Source organism: Ursus americanus, chromosome 31 (genome assembly GCF_024610735.1).
Source record: "Ursus americanus isolate L20-20 chromosome 31, mUrsAme1.1.p, whole genome shotgun sequence".
NCBI lineage: Eukaryota > Metazoa > Chordata > Mammalia > Carnivora > Ursidae > Ursus > Ursus americanus.
This window is the reverse complement of record NC_142157.1, coordinates 25275563-25297073: the sequence shown is the minus strand read 5'-3', so window position 1 is coordinate 25297073 and position 21511 is coordinate 25275563. Positions and strand designations below refer to the sequence as shown.

Sequence of the window (21511 nt, the reverse complement as noted above, 5' to 3'; positions counted from 1 at the left end):
TGCAACTCACCTTCGCTCCCACCTTTCCCAGGTGGGTCCACACAGACACAACGAGCCATCCTAACTCATCCCGGTGTTGTCTTTCTTCCACATCTGGTCCTATTGTGGGGAATGGATGGTTGCATATTTGTGAAACGAACGAATGGTCAAGAGGGACACAGATAAAATGGGAAATGAATTGTATCCTGATGGACTAGTTGGCGTGCACTCCAAAATGCATGAGGGAAATAACAAATTGTGCTGTCTGGTTTTCCTACTGAAGTTTTCTTTCTCTTTTTTTCATTTATTTTGTTATTTTTGTTATATTCAGTTAGCCAACATGTAGTACAACATTAGTGTTTGATGCAGTATTCAAGCTGATTCATTAGTTGCATATAACACCCAGTGCTCATCATCATAACACGTACCCTCCTTATACCCATCACCCAGTCACCCCAACCCCCATCCCTTCTGTAACCCTCAGTTTGTTTCCTAGAGTCCAGAGTGTCTCATGGTTTGTCTCCCTCTCTGATTTCTTCCCATTCAGATTTCGCTCCCTTCCCCTGTGGTCCTCTGCACTATTCCTTATGTTCCACATATGAGTGAAACCATATAATTGTCTTTCTCTGCTTGACTTCTTTTTTCAAATTTGTTTTACATTTGTGATTGGTTTGAGAAGGATTTTTGTGGAACAGTGTTCCATACACGCTATTTACACGGGCATTCCTTGTGTACGTTTTATGTCCAATTACCCCTTCATCCAGTTTCCTTAAACCCTGTCCGGGTTAGTCTTGCCTTCTCCAGTTGTCAGCTGGACCCGACCTTAAATAGGGTGCTCTCACAAAGCCACTGACAAAAACAGTCCAACTTGATTTAGGAAAACTTGTGCTTAGCCTCTTGACAAGAATGGGACTCTGTTATTTCTTACCAAATTGCTATTTTTAAAAATCAAGACCTATGTCTCTTTGCTGCCCTCAGCTGGTGTAGAAATACAGCACTGAATAAAATCAGTTCCCCCATGGAGCACGTGGGAGGCTGAGTGGATTAAGCATCTAGTTTAGGCTCAGGGCGGGATCAGGGTCCTGGGATTGAGCCCCTTGTTGGGCTCCCTGCTCAGCGGGGAGTCTGTCTCTCCCTCAGCCCCTACCCCCACTCGTGTGTGTGTGTGTGTGTGTGTGTGTGTGTGTGTGTGTGTGTGTGTGTGTGTATGTATGTGTGTATCTCTCAAATAAATAAATGAAATCTTAAAAATGAAATAAATCCCCCTGGTTCAAGCCCTTTAGAAAACCAAACTAAAACTCTCTCTGTTGTTTGAAAGAGTTTAGGTTTCATTCACAAATGCTGAAGGTCTTCAGCCGCCTTACTCAAAAAAGTTTAGCAGATGAAGCCACCTTTGTCTTCCTTCTTCAGGAACTGAGAAAACGACTTGGGAAGATCTGGTCTATTTTCTTAAGGAGGCCGCTTGGGTTGAGAAGTCATGCAGGGAATCCTGCGTCAGAGCACGAGCATCGCCCTTATTTGTACTCCTCAGTGCCCTTCATTCCACCTGCCTGTGTTAGACAGTGTTCTAGATCTGACAGTCTCATGCCCTGAAGTCGGTGGGTGGTGGGTTTTCCAGAAGAGGGATGCAGAAGTCAGCATACTCTGAGTTTCAAAGGATTCCTTTCTGCTTGGGCAAAGAGCCAACTGAACGAAAGAAACGGATGGAACACACTTAAATTAGACATCAATCCCTTTTATTAGGTGCAACCCTCAGTTAATTTTCCCGAAAATAGTAATCGGCCACTGTTACATCTATTCATCCATGAAAGGAACAGCTCTGTGCTCAGAGCTAACCACGTGCCAGGAAGTACCCGATCTCCAGGTCGTGATTTGGATAACAAGGGATAGAAAAGATGAGGACAGCTTGTTAAGAAAACGTTTTCCCCAGGCACCTTGATTCGTTTGGGTTTTCTCTCAAAGAGCTCCAGCAGAGGGCTGCTCACAGGTTGGTCCTCTCGCCTTTCACCAGCCGCCCTCGAAATCTAAACACATCCTGGAAGTAAAGCCAAACCCAGTTAGTTGATGGAACACTGGGAATCTGTTGAGCATAAGACAAAGTCGATTTCTAGCATCTACCAACGGTTAAATGGAAAAACGTTGCTCAGCAGTCCTGTCAAGTAGTAAATAAACCATATTCTACGTCTCCAAATAATGTGCTTGCCCACGTCTAGAATAGTGTTGAACAAACTAAGAGAGCAAGTTGCTAGAAGGTCAGCCTGTGTTATTGGGCGCTATTGTTGACCACAGGTATCTCCAACCAGCTGAGCACTGTGTTTGGTCAGAACAGCCCACACTCCCCCATGTCCTGGGTTCGTTCAGGCGCTACCCCATTGAGTGATCTGCTCCCAAGTGAAAATGATGTCATGAGTTATGGGTTGAAAATTGCTGATTTGGGGATTTTTTTCCTTTTTCTTAAAAAAAATTCAGACTTCTTTGTTTCTTGTTTTTTTTTTTTTTTTGAGCCGACAGCAAGGTCAGGTGGAAAGAATGGTTTTGGAAATTGATGTGACCCTTAAGTGTAGGTCTGTCTCTTACATCACTTTGGCCAACCTCTTGGGCTTTTCACGTTCTCTTTAAGAAGATGGAGTGAGGGGAGCCTGGGTGGCTAGTCAGTTAAGTGTCTGACTCAGGTCATGATCTCAGGGTGGTGGGATCGAGCCACATTTGGGACTCCTCACTCAGTGCAGAATTGGCTAGAGATTCCCTCCCTCTCCTTCTCCTCTCCCCTGGCTTGTGTGCTCTCTCTCTCTCTCAAATAAATACATAGGTCTCCAAAAAAAAAAAAAAAAGTGAGAATGACTGCTTCATGGGATTTGTGAAGAAAGTAGAACTTAGGGCTATGAAAGTGCTCTTGTACTTTACAAAGAACTATGTAGCAGAAGTTGATATCATTATTCTAAGTAAAGCTGAGAAACTATATCTGTGAGACTAACATTTAAAAATAAATACAGGAGGTGCATCTGGGTGGCTCATCAATTAAGTGCTGGTCTTTGGCTCAGGTCATGATCTCAGGGTACTGGGATCAAGCCCTGCATCTAGCTCCCTACTCAGCAGGGAGTCTGCTTGTCCCTCTCCCTCTTCTGCCCCTCCGCCTCACCCCGTCTGCTGTCTCTCTCTCAGATATATAAAATCTTCTAAAAAATAAAATGAAATAAATACAGGAGGCAATTCATCTATCACAACCCTGGCAAACCTCAAACATAATGTATGCATTTTTTTTCTGCTTTAAAGTTCAGAGTATTGCCTGGAAGCCCCAGTTGACAAAATATGATGCCTTCATAAAGCATTTTAAGTATTGGATTGAGGGAGAAGGACAGGACTGTCTACCACCTGCAAATGTGAAATGAGAGCCTTTTCAGATACAGGATAGGTTCATACATTCTAAAGGAAGAAGTGAGATTCTTAAGCTGGGAAGGAGTTTCAGCAGATGACTCCCAATGGCACGGTAGCCTAGTGCTGGCGGACGGTACTCTTCACAGTACCAGAATACCCGGAGTTATCACGACACTCCGTCTCCTTGGGGGTCCTGTCACCCCCATAGGAAATGCACACATTTATGATTATTGCAAATTAAAACATAGGATCAGCTTCTTGGTTTGGAGGCTAAAGTGGACTTTGTCTACAAAGTGAATATATTTCTTTGCCTTGACTATAATTAGTCTGGTGAGCATCATCAGCTTTGCATGTCCACTAGTTACAAACAAGGACTTTACAAGTGATGTGTATTAAGTATGAGAGCATATGAAATAATGTCTCATGTCCCATATTGATAAGCATCAGTGGTTTCTGGAATCTGCTCCATGAAACTCCAGATGCTAATGGACCCAAACAAAACCCTCCGTAAGAATGGTTTTCTGGGAATCTTACTGGATTTGCCTATGTGTAAATCCTCTGCTCTGTGCACATAAAGGAGACCTATGGGGACAGTCCAAACTTTTAACTTTCCTTCTGTGCGTTCAGAAGGTAGCCTTTGTCCTTCACTTGCTGTCCTCCAGATCTATTTTCTGTTTCCACCTGTCTGTCCTAGAACAGGACAGCCTGCATAACACAGGGTGGCCAAAGACATAGAGAACCGTGGGACGCTCAGGTGCCCCAGCCTGGGAAGCAAGAACAAGCTGAAATACACTGTCATTCTTAGTGGGTCTCAGCAATGCTTCTGCAAGGCACTCTAAACAAAGCACATTATACTTCCAAATTACATCAGGTATGAGAATTATTAAGCATCTGAAGAAAAGAAGAAAAAAAAATATCTTAACCTGTCATCTCACACAAACGTACCTTCAGGCTGGTGTCCTTTGGAATTCCATATATTTTGTTTCCTAACCCTACAACCTCCCTCTCAGCGATTTCTTGACTGGTGCCTTTCACATCAATGTAGTGGCAGTCCGCACTGGCGAAATGGCAGGAAATTATCTGTGCCGAGTGACAGGATGAATATTGGGAATAAAAATTCCATTAACACCAGCAACCAAACAGGGAGACTTCTTTTAGAAAGTCAGCTATTTCACTCAGCATTTGGTTTCTAGAATGTTCCATGGTGTTCTGTGTTAGTCTTTTCAGGGTTCAATAACTTTTTCCCCCCAGGTACAGTTAAAGGCTAACTGAGAAATACAAGAGATTTTTAGCTCCCTGCAATACTTGTGTTCAAAATGGGCAGGCAACATAATGACATGAGTAAGAGGACTTTACTTTTTAACATGTGATTTTTCTGGGTGTGGATGTCCTCAGGTCCTAAACAGGAATGTGTTCCAGGGTTCTTTATCATCTTCTTAGTCAGAGAAGTTAGTTAACTCAGTTGAGTTTGTGCTGAGTTGTTACTTCAATGGCTACAGATCATGAAAAAAAATCCACAAAAATACCTTGCAAACGAAAATAACATACACACCCACCCCTTTGAAATCAGCCTGACATTTGAAGTCCAATTCACATACGATCCCCATCTTGTTTCCTCCTGAACGTATGATGGAGCTTACTTGGTTCTCCCCATTCTTGAAAGACTTACAAGTTGATCTAAACTTAAAACTCACTTTCCTAGACTCAAGTTATTTCTCTTGAGGTGACTATGCCTACTGGAAGGTCTGCCTGCTTAGCCCAGAACATCAGATCTCTAGGCAGTGGAGTCAAACTCCATTTCCCACAGAAGCTCCCCACCATGCCAAGGAGGGGTGACGATAAGACCAGAGGGGAAAATCGCACACCCATGTACATGTTTTCTCGTATTTTTTTAAGGGTTCATATTTTCCCAAACATTAAATTAGTTGGAAAACCACTGAAAAATAGCAAACTCAGGGTATTAACACTCACATTACTTGGGTTTTTTTTTTAATTATGTAACTTTCATTTTCATACCGTAATCATTTTACACTCAACTTTTTAACATGGAATCTTTCAATATGTAGTTATTCTATCTCAGTTTATGATCCTGATCATATGGCACGTAATATAACTTTCTGACTCATGTACACTTTCAGACAATTTGTCTTTGCTTCCTGTTTTTATACACACTCATACACATAAATTTCTATTTTTCATTTCAAGTTGAATTTTGGGGCTAAGGATACATGATAAAAGGCCTAAGTTAGTGAAATCAGGTACACTCATATTATTTGTGTCATTATGGCTATATCCCCTGGTTGCACACTTCTGATGGTCAGGCTGGTGGAGAGTCTGATCTAGTCTTTATTTAAAATGTTGGCATTTTGTTCATCATGGATATTTTTTCGATTAATTTTGATTTTTTAAATACTACCCTAAATTATCATTTATCTTGATTGCTGAGGGTTTTCATTGGCACCGTCCCCCGAACCCCCATTAAATTTTGCCCCAGAAGAGAGTGCTTCTTGCCTCACTGTCATACCAGCCCTGTCAACCTAATAGAAATGTGAATGAATAGAATGTGAAACCTGGTAACTAACTCTTGACTTCAGGGAGAAAACAGGACTTGCTGTGACAGACTGGAAGGCTTCACTCAGCCCCAAAGAAGCAACCAATATTTAGTATCAGGAGCCATGTTATATGAGGAATGTGAGTCCACAGTAATGTCAGATCTGCTGAACTTTTGAGAAGTGAGAAATCTGGGACTATCAGAAATTTTGTCAATTTTTAATGTAAGCAATGAGGTTTTTATAAAACATTCTGGGGCTAAAAACAAATTCTGGGACTCAGGAGTGGAAAATATGGTTGCCTGCAAAATCTGAGGTCTAGGCAGCCAATTCAGAGCCATTGTTTAGATTCGATAATGGTTTTCCGAATAGCAAAGCTATTATAAACTTTCCTCTTATATGGTTACTCTGAGCTATACACATTCCAATTTTTGTGATTTTAGTATCTCAGCCATTGTTTCTGCCTCCAAAAGCACAGGTTGTGGGCTCTCAAGTATGTTCCTTCTCTGAAGCAATTCTATGAATGTTCATAATTCAGTGTCAGTAGGATTGGGATCCTGAGGTCACCGGGCTTCTTACTGCTATGAGTAAAAAAGCATGAGGGAGCAAATAGATTCCCTGGTAAATAAACCAGACTAAAGGACAGTTTAGTTCAATGACACAAATCTCATGAAGTTTCACAGATCTTGACATTTTTGTTTCTAACCTATTCATCTTTGGAAAGTAGAGTGACGTGAATGCATACCTTCCGGTATCCTTGAGTTCTGTTGCAACCAGATCCATGGATGAGCAAAGGATGAAAGAAAACAGTGTCCCCCTTCTCCATCACAAGGTGCACTCGGGGGCTGTTTTCATCATAGTCCTGGATCCCGTGGAACAATATGTTAATTCCTCCCTGGAACACATAAGAGAACTCAAGTCTGTATTTGAGGAACTCAATGTTTGAGAATTTTATCAATGACTCATTAGGTAAAGCAAAGTTTTCCTACATTCTGCCAAGAGAGAGAGATAAATGTTTTCTTAAAAGAAACTGTAAATATCCAAAAGCTTCTCAGATATCTGGTTGTAAAAGTCACATTGGGATATTGAAATCATGGATTTGGGGGACCAAATGAAGAATCTGAAATTTCCACTTACCCCTCATTACTGAATTGTAAATAAAGACCTAGACTGACTTTGCATTTTGCGATTAAGGCGGGAGATCCCCTTACCAGCCTGAATCTGTACTCACTGATATTCGCCTCACCTGGAACTTTGCCTAAATCATTTTGCTATTACTCAGGACTTCCTCTGAGAAGCAAGCTGTTTTCCTAAGCCAACAGAGAGAAGATGCTCAAGTTTCCTCAGCTCAGAAAGCACTCATTTCATACTCAAGTAAAGAAAGAAGAATAGTAAATTAAAACATTGTGTTTTTCTTATAACTATTTCCAAAGTTCGTTGTTGCTTTAAGTAATGGTTATGGGGGGAACACCATATCCCATTGCCCTTCCTAAGACTCTCCCACATTCTTCTGGGGGAAGGACTGCTTTCCTGCTGGACTGTGTTGGGACATGGATCCAGTGCACTTCTCTCCTGTCCAGGGCAGTATGTGACCTAAGCTAAGTAATCTGACCTCCCACTGCCATCACTTCATCTGAACAGAGAATTGATCTAAGGCACTGATCATGGCTAAGGTTCAACTGTCCCCACCAGGTGTCCCAACCTGACTGCTGCCACTGAACAGTGATTCCTACTTTCCTGTTTACCAGAGCCAGCCAGCCATTTCTTGACTCACCATGTGCCTACAACCCTCCAAGACACTCACTTTGGCTTAAGTCAGCCACAACCCACTTCTGTTGCCTGCACCAAACATTCCCTAAACCTCAACTCAATTTATGAATCTCACAGTTTCAGATTTTATATCAGAATCCAGACTCAAAGATTTTCACTTAGCACTAATCCTCAGTGCCAGAATTCTAACTAATTGAGACAGAAGTCCTGAAAGCCATATTCTTTACTTCCTACAGAACCGCATTCATTCTTCCTGCCTTAACAACACGTGCTCGTCTCATTCTGACCATCATTATGGGGTTTCCAGACCTTATTGTCTGATACCTAAAAGACTCCTAGTCTCCTCTCTGGTTTCTCTGCCTCTGGACTCCTGACCTCCAGTACCTTCTGCTCTAGACCTCGAGATTATCATTCTTGAAAAGCTGATTTGATCTCATCATTCATGGGTGCAAAAGCATTTAATAGTCTTCTAACATCAATATTCAATCAATAAACCATGCAACGGGCATGCAATGGGATACTACTCATCCTTCCCCAGCGCCTTCGTTGGTCTAGCAGGAAAGAGATGATTCCTCCCTCTTCTTTATCCTAAGAGCCATCGATCAGTGTGTAAGAATTACTTGGCATTTGACATATGCGTCTGGTGTTGTGAGTGTTTCTGTATGACCTCTGCAATGAGGCTTGATAATCTCAGATCCTATATAGCACCTACCAGAGTTCCCCACACTGGTCAGCTTTCCAACACTTGTTGAAAGAAAAATGATTATTTTACCTAACATCCTTGAATTTTCCCTGATCCTAATTCCAGAAACCTAAAACCATGTTTTACTAAGAAAGGAAATGTGATCTCATTGTTAAAGGTCTTTATGGAATCTGATTCAATATCAAAACAATAAATACTCCAGGTAAGATTTATCCCCTCGGGGCTCCTGGGTGGCTCAGGGAGTCGGGTGCCTGACTCTGGATTTTGGGCTCCGGTTATGATCTCAGGGTCCTAAGATCAAGCTGCATGTTGGATACTGCTCAGCAGAGTCTACATGTCCTTTGCCCTCCCCTTCTGCCTCTCTCTGCCCCGCCACCTCTCTCATGTGCAAATATCGCGAACTCTCTCCCTTTATCGCTCTCTCTCTCTCTGGGTCTCGGACTCAAATAAATAAATGAATCTGAAAAAGATAGAAGAAAGAAAGATTTATCTTCTATGCAGACGTACCTCCCACTTGGGATAACCATGTGGCTTCAGGTAGCCTTTGTGTGTGCCTGGGAGCACACACAGGCAGCCATTGTTCCGGTCGACGTGCTCCATGGCGGTCCATGCACAAACTATGTCATTGCTGGGCCTGAAGGGGAAATAGTGCAGATCCTGGTGCAAGGGATGGCGGGATGTCTTCTTGCCTGAAACAGAAGCGGCTGTTAAGACACACCTGAACCTCAGAATTTGTCTCCTTTGCCTGCAAAGCCAGAACAATGACCATCCCCACAAAACCCAAGCAACTGAAAGGACACTCTAGAAAATCAGCCTGGAGAGATAAGCACCAAATTGGAAGAGCAAAGCCACAGGGTGACTCCAGAGCCCACACTTTTCTTCTGGGTTGCTGGAAGCCGAGGACTCACTCCATTCTCTAGCAACTCATAACATGTCATGATCTCTATTGTGCTTTATTCCTTTGTAACTCTGGTTTGGACACTGAGCCTAGTGTTCAAAACAAGTTTGATTAATTGAAGAGAGTAATTTAAAGTTCCCTGTTAGCCTTCTCAGTGGCTGATACAAACACTATCAATGAGCTAAATTAATAAAAGGCCTCCAAGAAGTTCCTCGAGGAACTAGAAGCACTTTGCTGCACAGTCACTCTGTAGAAACAGAGACCACAGAACCACATTTACATGGTTCCCAGTTTTGTGCTCTGAACCTGATGTTCCCCAACCCCCAACCCCGACCTCTGTAATCAAGACATCCAGGGTAGGAGAGATTTGGTGGTGCTATAGGCCAGTCACATAAAGCTCTCCTGGCCTCTTTTTCTCCAGAAAAGGTGGAAAGTGATAAAGGACCTTGAAGGATCAATTTATTACTCTTGGTGGAGTACAATTTCTCAGCATGGCCCAAGAGCGGGATGGCTTTAAAAATTCAGTTTCCTGGGGGTGCCTGTGTAGCTCCGTCGCTTAAGCATCTGACTCGTGATTCCGCTCAGGTCTTCATCTCAGGATCATGAGTTCAAGCCCCGTGTTAGGCTCCACACTAGGCTTTTAGCCTAGTTAAAAAAAATTTTTTTTAACGCAGATTCCTGGGTTTTAGCTTCCAAATCAGTTTCTCTGCGAGTGAGATCTTAGGAACTACATTTTAGCAAACACAGATATTTTAAGAGCAACTGTAGTATGGGTTTTGTAAGAATAGTTTTAATTTTGTTGGTAATTATAATGTCTTCAGTCTGGAAGGCCGAATTCACACTATCATTGGTGAGAATGGATAACAAAATTTAGAGGTGAAGATTGTAATAATAAGAGCCTATGGTATATGAACAGTCATGTTTATTAAAACAAACTTTTGAGTAGCAAGGCAGTCTTCTGAAATTCTAACAATAACGCTACAGTTAACATCTGAAATCACCCTGGTACTTCACTATTGTCATGATGTACGCTATTTCAAGGCTTAAATAAAAGGACATAGATATTTATTTATCAAAGTTTAGCAGTTATACACACAGGTATAGTTAGAACACTGTAAAGTTTTTTCTTTCTTTCTTTCTTTCTTTCTTTCTTTCTTTCTTTCTTTCTTTCTTCCTCTCTCTCTTTCTTTCTTTCTTTCTTTCTCTCTCTCTCTCTTTCCCTTTCTTTCTTTCTTTCTTTCTTTCTTTCTTTCTTTCTTTCTTTCTTTTTCTTTCTTTCTTCTTCTTTCACTTCTCCATAACAAATAAGACCTTTACCAGAATCTGGAGGTTTGTTTATCAGCATTGTATGCATGGCCATGATATTGGGTCCAGTGAAGCACTCCACATATTTCAGAACCTAAGAGAAAAGAGGAAGAAACATTTCATGAGAAATCCAATGCACAAAAGTGGCACAAAGTACAATTATCCGTACAAAAGCCAAGATGCTAAGAATTAAACACTTGGTAGGAGTTCCCGGCTGGCTCAGTTGGTAGAGCATGCAACTCTTGATCTGGGGTCGTGAGTTCAAGCCCACATTGGGCATAGAGCCTACTTAAGAAAAAAGAAAAGAAGGGACCGTGAGAGGCCCCTACAGGTGCAGCAACCAGGCATAGCCCAGAGGAAAAGAGAAGAGCACCTGGACCCTTCACAATCAGAGCACAATCAGACCATTCCACAGCTCTTCACTGAGGGCTCCAAACCTGGCAGAGTGACAGGAAATGGAGGCACTGTAGGGAATGAGATGAGCAGGTCCCTGCCCCCATAGAGTCGCTATCCTGGTGGAGGAAGGGTGTTCAATAATGACATGGGCACAGGGGCTGGAGAGCATGGGACCCAAAGGCCTGAGTTCGGCCCGAGCTCTGGCAGCTGGGGGCTACCTCCTTGCATCTAACCCACTGAGGGAGGCGTACATGCAGGAAGGACTTGGCGTTGTATGCCTACTACCTGCCAGGGGCTTTCTGCATCAGCCCACCTACACCTCACAGTGACCCCTGAAAAGTAATGCCCTATGAATGAATCATTAACGTGAATACCCCATTGAAATAAGCCTGAAGCTAATAAACTGCCAAGTGGCAGAACCAGTTAAATGGAAAAGATATTTTGTCTGACTCCAAAAAATGAAGCATATTCTACTGCTTTCTCACTGTTTGACCCCATGTATAAGGAATATGGGCAACTGGAGCATGAAATGCTTGAAATGGTACCAAAGTCCTAGGAGTCAAACCTCATACTTTTTTGTTTTAATAAGGCGTGTCAACTTTGGGGATTCCCTTAAGCCAGTATTTTCTTTCTTTCTTTTTTTAACTAATCTCTAATCCCACCATGGGGCTCAAACTCACAACCTCAAGATCAAGAGTCTCATGCTCCCGCGACTAAGCCAGCCAGGTGCCTCCAACCAGTAATTTCTAAACCTCAGTGACACTCATGAGCCATTTTACCATTTCTATCATACTTCACAGAGCTGCCCAATATAGTTAGCCAATAATTTTCCTAAACTAACTCGTGTCTTTTCCTGATTTATTCCTGAGGTCATAGGTTAGATGTGCTGGTTATTTTTTCCAATACACATAAAAATAAATACCCAACTACTAAAATCATGCCCACTTCCTAAAAATCACTGCATGAGCCAGCAGGTGCATGGTTCACACTTTAGGGAGGTGGGAAGCCTGGATGTCCTGGTCGTGCTTAATCTACCCTGTGTTGCCTCTCACTTTCAAGCCTTTCCTCCTTGATCGATGCTCACAAGTTCCATTTCCAAAGCAGGACTTGAGTTTGGGAAGAGTGGATGGTTCAGAGGGGCCACGTCCCCTCTCGTCCCCAACCCGAGGGGCTGGACATCATAGGTGGCTTACCTGTACAGTCTCTTTCATGAGGCAAATTTTCTTTCTTTTTTTTAAACTATTTTTTAACTTTTGTTTTTTAAAGATTTTATTTATTGTTTGAGAGAGACCGAGAGAGAGCAGTAGGCAGAGGGAGAAGCAGACTTCCCACTGAGCAAGGAGCCTGATACAGGACTGAATCCCAGGACCCAAAGATCCAGCCCTGAGCTGAAGGCAGACTCTTCACCGACTGAACTACCCAGGTATCCCATTTTTTTAACTTTTCTGTGGGGGGGGGTTGTTTTCTTTTGGGGGGTGTTTTTGGTTTTAAGTAACCTCTACACCCAGTCTGAGGTTCAAACTCACAACCCAGAGATCAAGAGTCACATACTCGGGGCACTTGGGTGGCTCAGTTGGTTAAGTAGTGGAGTCTTCATTTCGGCTCAGGCCATGATTTCAGGGTCCAGAGATCCAGCCGCATGTCAGGTTCCGTGCTCAGTGGGGAGCTTGCTTGAGATTTTCTCTCTCCTTCTCCCGCTGCGCCTCCCCCAACTCCCGCCTGTACTCTCTCTCTAAAATAAATACATAAATCTTAAAAAAGAAAAAAGTCCCATGCTCTACCAACTGACCCAGCCAGGAGCCCCCATGAGGCAAATTTTCTAATAGCACTTGGGGTTATAATTTCTAACATGAGCTACATGCAAAGTGTCCTTTAAACCATTCTACAGAAATGGTTCATTAACTGTGGTACATTTATGCAATGGGATGCTACTCAGTAGTTTAAAAGTATGATATAGATTAATATATAAGTGATATGGAAAGATGTCTAAGATCTATTATAAGTTGAAAAAACTTGGTGAAACCAATATGTTCCCACATGACACAAAAGGTGGGGGTATAGAGATGCACCTGCCGTGGAGGAATTCTCACTGAATGCACCAGAAAGCTCGGCAGAGAGTGGGGCTGGCAGGTGGGAGACTTTCCTTTTCATTGTAAGCCCTCCTGTACTATGTAGATATCTTTATAAATATGAATTACTCTCAAAGAATAATTTTTTAAAAATGAGTTTCAATCTAAACACAAACTTAAACCTCTACTGACCAGAGTCATAAAACCAAAAGAAACAACAAACGGATGTCCAGGGAATCAGATCTGCAATGTCCTTCCTGTTGATATGCCCATGTCCAGAGTGAGAGAACTCTGTCTCTCTCTAAGGCAGAATTCCCACCCTTCTCAACCAAGGATAATTACCAGACTCCAGAGCAGGGTTTCTCCATCTGGCCACTACTGACATTTGAGACTGGATAATTCATTATTTGGGGGAGGGGGGTTTCTGCACGTTATAGGATCCCTGGGCTCCATTAGCAGCATGCCCAGCCTCTGGACCTTAGAAGCCAGCAGCACACGGTCCCCACCCAGTGCCACCCCAACGTGGCTCCAGGCACCGCCAGATGTCAGCCCCCAATTGAGAACCATTGCTCACCAGGCACAAGACAAGGGGCCAGAGAAAGTGTAGGCAGCAATTCCAGAGACAAGCATGCAGATGGGCTATTCACTTAAAGGAAAAGAAAACTCAGGAAGGTTCTCAAACCTCAGGGAGAGTGCAGTATCTGAAGAGTTCCTCATCTTCTTGGAAACTTTGTACTTTTGAAACTGTCCTTTCACTTGGAGCATATTCTGATTTTGCAATAATCACATCTCTCATTATCATCATTTGTTCTGGTTTCACCTCCCCTTTGCAGATCCTTTCAAACTCGTTCCTAGAAAAATAAATTGGCAGATGATGCCATTACCGCAGCCTCCTGGCACCTCCCTGGCCTCTTCTGTGGAAAGATTCTCAAAGATTGGGGTGGGGGGTGTCTCTGCACCAGGCTAACCTCCAGGCCAGGCTTGGTAGTTCTGAGGAAGGGAAAGGGAAAATGGCCAGCTCAGAAGCCCCTGTCTCCTCACTGTAAGGCCAGTATTCACGTATTCCTTAGCCTAACAGAACGATGGGGAAACTTCTGTGATTTGGTTGCACCTGAGTGATAATGGCAAATACTGCTCTCATACTTACCATAGGCCAGGGCCCGTTCGAAGGCCTCTGTGTGTACTTCACCTAATTCAGTCCTCACAGCAAGGCTAGGGTATAAGTACTATTATTATCCCCATTTTACAGGTGCGAAAACAGAGGTGTGCAAAGTTGCCCCAGGACACACAAGAGAAGTGGTGGAGCTAAGATGAAAGCCAGCCAGTCTGGCTCCAGAGCTCATGTTCCTAACCACTTCCCAATGAGCCAATCACTGAAAAATATCTGAACACACATGCTAATCTTACTCACGTTCCCATTGCAAACATACAACGTATTTCTGTAAAATAAGGAAGGGTCACTGTACCTAAAGCGTTTAATATCAGCATCAGATACCAAATTTTTAATGACAAGATACCCATTTTCTTCATAAAATTGTCTCTGTTCTAGGCTTAGAACATTATTATCCCGAGTATACCTAAAGGAGAAAAAAAATTTCAAGTAAGTCCAGCAGAAAAATCATACCCAACAATATGTATCGAGAGCCTGACACACGTTCATACTCTTCCACCCAGCATTTCTATTTTTTCTTCACTCTAAGGAAATAAGCTGAACATTTCTTTTTAAAAAAACAAGTCTTTGAGGTTAAGGTTTATTTTGTTTAGTAATGTCTATACCCATTGTGGAGGTCGAACTCACAAACCAGAGATCAAGAGTCATATGCTGTTCCGACTGAGCCAGCCAGGCTCCCTTAATCTATTTTTAAAAACGGTTTGAATCCAAAACGTTAACTACTCTTGTCACCAAAAAAAAAAAAAAAAATAGAAGAATAATTAATTAATTAATTACATCCATTCAATGGGATAGGCCTTAGGCATTAAAAATTAAGAGCATGGGGAACGTGGGTGGCTCCGTCAGTTAAGCTCAGACTGGTTATTTTGGCTCAGGTCATGATCTCATGCGTCCTAGACTGAGCCCCACAGTGGTCTTCGGGCTCAGTGGGGAGTCTGCTTGAGATTCTCTCTCTCCGCACCTCCCTCCACTTGCAATGTGTGCACTGTCTCTCTCTCTTAAATAAATAAATCTTTTTTTAAAAAATGAAGAGCATATAATAGCATGGACAATGCTTAGTATAATAAAATATAGTTAGATTTGTGTAAAACCAAGATACTACTTGAAAAATATGAAAAGAAATAAAAAAAAATTTTTTAAGTGATTGTCTTTATGTAACAGAATTGTGGATGCATTTTAAATTCCTTTTAAATTTCTGATTTTCAAATTTGTTCTGTAATGACTGTATGTTTTTTCAGGTGGGAAACAAATTCAATGGATTTTATATTTTAAGTTGTCTAGATCATACATTCTCAGAAGAAATCACAGTGACAAAATCCAAATAAGTACATGGCATGTGCACAAACTCAGATCACCCCATCCATTCTTCTAGATCAGAAATGTGGCTCTATGAGAATAAACCATGGAGATCAGTGTCTTCCCCTACAAAGGTAATTTAAGATAAACCAAAGATACTAGCTCACATAGCAGTAGGACCACAAACTACAGGCTAACTTAAATGAGGTATAACATGCTTGAATCTGAAAAATCAGATTATACCCTTCTGAATTTTAAAATACATATAAAAATTAAAGTCAAGGTCTTCAAAATTTTCCTGGTTCTAATTAGAACAAGTTCTGGCAACACACAATATGTATAATGAATTTTTTTTTAAAAAATGTATTTATTCTATGTAGAGATAGGGAGAGACAGCAAGTATGGGCAGGGGCAGGAGCAGAGGGAGAGGGAGAAGCAGACTCCCTGCTGAGTACAGAGCACGACCCAGGGCTGCATATCACGACCCACGAGATCATGACCTGAGCCAAAATCAAGAATCAGACACTTAACTGACTAAGCCACCCAGGCGCCTCTATGTAATGAATTTTCACCAGACAACATGAGATGTATTTTATATCATAATTACCACTAGGAAAAGCTTTATATACACTGTATGATTAAAAATGACAATTCGATCTACTTACTGGAATTGTGGAGTCTGGAAACTGTTAGGAGAAACAGCCCCTGAAGTGGGGTGAGCTACCTAGGATGTGAATTAAGGCAAATAAAATGAAATTCAGGAGTCTGCCTTTTCTAGAAACAACAGTCTGCCCTGGATTAGCTCTCATCGGGGAAGACTGGGTTACACACATAGCCGCTTACATCATTTCATTTCATGAAGGTCTGAGGAGGGGCCGGAAGTCCCAAGAGCTTTATCACCATTCCTGCTGCCCAGAGCAGGAGACCTAGACCCATTGTGCTCAGTAACTGAGTCCACCGTCACCCAACAGAAAATGCCTCAGCCCAGACTTGACCCATACTCTTTACCTCATAACTTCCACTGGTTTATTCCACGTGACTATTCCTTCCACTAAACTGCTGAACAAACAAAAATCATAAGGTTCGAATCTAGAAGTAACGAGAAATGCACTCTTCCAAAGAGGTACTGAATTTAGTGGGAGTCCAGTCCACAATCAGAGAAACTGTTTGGCTCATTATTCCTTAAAAAACAACAACAAAAAGTCTGTTAAAATAATCAGTGTGATCCACATAGTTGAGTATAATTTTAAATATCTTTAAGAGCTAGAAATTCTAGAAATTCTTTCTAGTTTTCTACCCAGGGAACCACAGATCATTTACTTAGCATTTCCTTCTTCTTCTTTTCCTTTTAATTTTTTTCATTGTCTCTTTATCTCAAGGAGCGACTGTCACAATGTCACTACTCATAACCATGTTATTTTTGTCCTGTCTTTACATAACTGGGGACACTATAATCCTCTGTTCTCCATGAGGCAGAGAGGTTAATGACCTTCGCCAGCTACTAGCAAGATGTGGTGGACAGAATGCAATATTTCAGTCCCAATTTCTTCTCCCTACCATTGTGGGTTTTGGTGGTGGTCGTTGCTTTCCTCAGAGAGTTTTTTTAATGATGTGGAACTGTGTCCTGTGCATACTATATAACGTTAGTGAAACGAAAAAATGGAATCAAAAAGCTGTCCACCCGGGATGGCCGTAATTATGGAAATACATAGAAAAGAAACACACCAAAAAGTTGGCTGATAATGATCCGCGGTGAGGGGTGGAATCATAGGTCATATTTGTCTTCTTCTGGAGGCATCTCTGCATTTAAAAAATGCGTTGTGTAGATGCTTGAAAACCCTGCCTTGAGCCAGAAGCCACGTCTCTTTAGAACCACTTAAGGCGGGAAGAAACTGCCACAGGATTTCCAGGATTCTGCGTAAGCCCCAACCACACACACATTCACCGACCATCTGAGCCGAGCCGTCCAATACCAGAGCCCCGGCGACGTCTGTCTCCTTAAATTGAAGAGAATGAAAATGAAAACTGCCCCTCGCCATATTTCAAGTGCTCAATGGCCACATGGGGCTCGTAGCCATGGACCTGCACAGTGCTGGTGGAGAACATCTCCACCATGGCAGCAAGTAGAGAGGCTAGCGCTCTTCTAGCAAACACAGATGAAAAAAATAAGCTCTCACCTCAACACTATTACAGCAAGAACCAGCGGGATCCAAATATCAAAAAAAGAAAAATGAAATTTTTTTAAAGTAGGCTCACTGTCCAGCGTGGAGTCCAGTGCAGGGCTTAAAGTCACAACGGAGATCAAGAGCTGAGCTAGACTCAAGAGGCAGATGTTTCTCGGACTGAGCCACCCAGGAGGAGCCCCAGAATATCACATTTTCATAGTAGTCACAGACTGGACCTGGAAACCTTCATTCTGGCTCTAGTTATCCCCAGTCCCAGAATGTTGGGGGTTCTCACTGTTGGGCATGTATCAGAAACAAACGAAAACGACTTGATGGGCCCCCCTCCCAGGTATGTGGATTCCATGGGTCTGAGATGAGCCCAGGAATCTGCATGTCTAACAAGTTTCCAGGGAATGTTGACATTGCTGGCCCTGGGAACGCACTTTGACAACCAGTGCTTTACTTAAATGTCTTTGGTCAAGAGTTTTAATCTCTCCTGGCCTCGGTTTCTGTTCTCTCCCTGGTCAAATGAGATGACATAATCACCGTTGTCAGTGTATGGACAGGATTTTAAGCTGACAGTGGTTCCTCTACATCTTGGCTTGGAACTCAGCCTGGAGAGCAATCATAGTAATAAAAGAAACAGCTCCTAGAAGCATTTTTAGGAAAGAGTTCAGGATCCTGCACACAGCAGAACAGAGCCTAACCATGTTGCTCAGGGAGAATCGCATGCAGTGTTTTCCCCGCTGCTTTTCAAAAGTACCCCCTGAAGTGAACACTAATCGGAGCAGGAGAACCGATTCTATAAAGCGATGTGATGTACCTGTCCCGTAGTGACATCCTCGGGGATCCGGCACGGGGGCCCCACACATTGCCTCGGAGAGCAACTTCTGAAGGCCCAATCAGGAGAGATCGCATCCACTCCTCGGGGTTCACACAGCTCTCTCCAAGGAAGGAAGAGCCAGAGGGTGCCGGCCAGTGTCCCGCCAGAGCGCACTGCTGCCTGCCTACCTGCAGGCCCGCCCGCCCGCTCGCCCGCCCGCCCGCTCGCCTGCCTGCACGCCTTGCTCCAGGCAGCTCTGCGCTCCTGTTTGCGGTGCGACTGTGCTTCGCATGTCTCGGGCTCTGGGCGGTCGGGTCACGCGTGGCCAAGTGCAGAAAATACCACCGTAGCTGAGCGCAGGCCCCTCAGTAAGGACTGACACATCCCCTGGCAAACCAGGGAAACAGGCCCCCAGAATACCCCGAATAGCCCCCGCCCCCTGTCCGCCCACCCCCTCCCCTGGCCGCCCTAGGAGCCCTGAACAGCTCCGCCCATCCCGGGGACGCGGTGCGGAGGAAGGGAAAGAGCCGGCTGGGCGCTGAGCCCTGGAGGCCACCACACTTGCAGCCCGAGCCCCGCGGAGCCCAAAGGATACGGCGGCCCCGGCCCAGCGCTGGCCGAGGTGTCCCAGCACGATGCGCAGGCGGGCGCCAGCACGGGACTGGTTCATGATTCAGGCGAGGAAACAGTCAGCCAGGCCTAGGTCCTGTCTCTGGGCAGCGGGCGGGGCGAGGAGCAGAGGCGTCCCTGGCGGAGAAGGGGGAACTCCTAGGTTTCTGGGTTGTGCGGAGATGCCTGGAGCCTCCCGGGTCCACGGGCTGGGCCACTTTACTGTGTGGGCTCCGTGCCCACACACGCAGCTGCTGAGTAATCACAGAGATCCTCCCTGACGCGCACAGCAGGGAAAATGCTTTTGAAGGGTTTAGTAACGGATTCAGGTCGCCCAATGAGAAGTGAGCCAAAACACAACCCACATTCCCAACAGCCTGGTTTCAGTTGTTTATTCCACGTGACTGTGCCTGCCTCTCTGAGGCTGACGTAACAAGTCAGATGTTCAGCCCTAGAAGTAACCTGCAGTTCAAAAGAGGCTTTTAATCTATTGGGAATCCAGTCTGAAATATTAGGAACATACTGGCCCTTCCTTAATAATAATTTTAAAAAGATACATGAAATAAATGACTCCCTGAAACAGGTCGATCCACACAGTCTAGTATTATTTTAAATTTCCTAAAGAAGTAGAAATTCCTTTTCTTTATTTATTCTTTTAAAGTTTATTTACGCAATCTCTGCACCCAATGTGAGGGTCAAATTCAGGACCAGCACATCAAGAGTAACACATTCCCCCCACCAAGCCAGCCAGGTGCTTGCCCTTTCCTTCCTTCCTCCCTCCCCCCCCTCCCCCCCCCCCCCCCCGCTTTTTTCTTTTTCTGTTTCTTCTTTCTTTTTCTCTCTTTCTTTCTTTCTTCTTTCTTTCTTTCTTTCTTTCTTTCTTTCTTTCTTTCTTTCTTTCTTTCTTTCTTCTTTTCTTTCTTTCTTTTCCTTTCTTTCAACATTTCAATTACTTTGGGGACAAGTATACAGGATACCTCCACCACCATCAAGGTCATAACCATCTATCACCTCTCAAAGTTCCCTCCCACACTCTTTTTCCTCATTATTTTGTGTGTACGTGCTAAGAACACAACATAAGATCTACTCTCTTGGCAAATTTTCAGTAGATAATGCAGCATTGTCAGCTATGGACACTATCCTGCGTGGTCGAGCCCTGGAACTATTTACCTAGCATAACTGAAACTTTGTAGCCTTAAACCGTCCCCTCTCCATTCTCCCCTCCCTTAACCCCTGGTAACCACCATTCTCTCTGCTTCTATGAGTTTAACTCTTAAATTCCTCCTGTAAGTGGTAGCAGGTAGTATTGGTCCTGTCACTGGCTTATTTCACTTACCATTTTGGCCTCAAGCTGCATCCCTGTTGTCACACATGGCAGGATCTCCTTCCTTTTTAGGATTGAATCATATTCCATTGTGTGTGTCTACCCTACTTTCTTCATCCTTTCACTTGGTGACGGACACTTAGGTCGTTGCCAGATGTTGGGTCTCGTGAAAAGTGTTGCAGTGAACTTGGGAGTCCAGATACCTCTTTGAGATCTAATTTCAATTCCTTTGGCTGTATACCCAGAAGTGGGATTGCAGGATCATATGGTAGTTCTATTTTTAATTTTTGGAGGACCTTCCATAGTGTTTTCCATAATGGCTGTAAGAACTAGAAATTCTTTCTAGAACGTCTTTTCCATCCAATCTCTGCAGGTAATTGGCATAGCATCTCGCTGTTTCTTTTCTCTCCCTCATTTTTCTCTCTTTTTTTTTTTTTGTCTTAAAGGGTTACTTCCAGAATGTCTCATCTCATAAACATGTTATCGTTTCTTCTTTTTTTAAAAGATTTTATTTATTTGAGAGAGAGAGCAGGGGGAGGGGCAGAAGGAGAGGGATAAGCAGACTCTGTGCTGAGTGTTGAGCTCAAGGCAGGGCTTGATCTCACAACCTTAAGATCACAACCTGAGCTGAAATCAAGAGTCCGAAGTTTCACCCACTGAGCCAGCTGGGCACCCCTAAACATGTTATCATTTCTTAAGGGATGTCTTTATGTAATGTGGTTAAACTGCCATACTCGAGGAGAAAAGCAAGGCCAGGACTCAGAATGTAGTTTATTAGCTGCTATTTCCTCTGAGGCAGGGTGGAGATATTTTGTGTGTACGTGCTAAGAACACAACATAAGATCTACTCTCCTGGCAAATTTTCAGTAGATAATGCAGCATTGTCAGCTATGGACACTATCCTGCATGGTCGAGCCCTGGAACTATTTACCTAGCATAACTGAAACTTTGTAGCCTTAAACCGTCCCCTCTCCATTCTCCCCTCCCTTAACCCCTGGTAACCACCATTCTCTCTGCTTCTATGAGTTTAACTCTTAAATTCCTCCTGTAAGTGGTAGCAGGTAGTATTGGTCCTGTCA

The 21511-nt window shown here is 43.4% G+C and overlaps 1 protein-coding gene across 8 annotated transcripts; it reads right to left on the bottom strand.

Annotated features, from left to right (window-relative positions):
• Positions 1-1698: 1698 nt before the first annotated feature.
• Positions 1699-20597, bottom strand: LOC123789993 (phytanoyl-CoA dioxygenase, peroxisomal-like). Of its 8 annotated transcripts, none has more exons than XM_087857699.1 (10): positions 20445-20597; positions 19095-19246; positions 16177-16235; positions 14511-14621; positions 13727-13895; positions 10592-10673; positions 8884-9065; positions 6649-6798; positions 4300-4434; positions 1699-2014 (listed from the first exon to the last, which is right to left on the bottom strand). In XM_087857699.1, the coding sequence occupies exons 2-10, from the start codon at positions 19167-19169 to the stop codon at positions 1961-1963; spliced, it is 1017 nt and encodes a 338-aa protein (XP_087713825.1). In that variant the 5' UTR covers positions 19170-19246; positions 20445-20597; the 3' UTR covers positions 1699-1960. The 8 variants fall into 8 exon arrangements, with proteins under 8 accessions (XP_087713825.1, XP_087713827.1, XP_087713824.1 ...); XM_087857701.1 differs by lacking the exons at positions 16177-16235; positions 19095-19246; positions 20445-20597 and adding exons at positions 16520-16692; positions 17237-17508; positions 18500-18673; XM_087857698.1 differs by lacking the exon at positions 20445-20597 and having other exon boundaries at positions 19095-19468.
• Between the last annotated feature and the right edge of the window lie 914 nt (positions 20598-21511).

What these genes read in the sequence shown, in the direction of transcription:
- LOC123789993 (XM_087857699.1), bottom strand. Translation starts at nt 19,169, where the DNA reads ATGAACCAGTCCCGTGCTGGCGCCCGCCTGCGCATCGTGCTGGGACAC. An exon ending in AGCGCTGGGCCGGGGCCGCC is followed by an intron (nt 16,236 to 19,094) that starts GTATCCTTTGGG and finishes TTCACATCCTAG; the next exon opens with GTAGCTCACCCCACTTCAGG. An exon ending in ATGGTTATCCCAAGTGGGAG is followed by an intron (nt 6,799 to 8,883) that starts GTACGTCTGCAT and finishes TATGTGTTCCAG; the next exon opens with GGAGGAATTAACATATTGTT.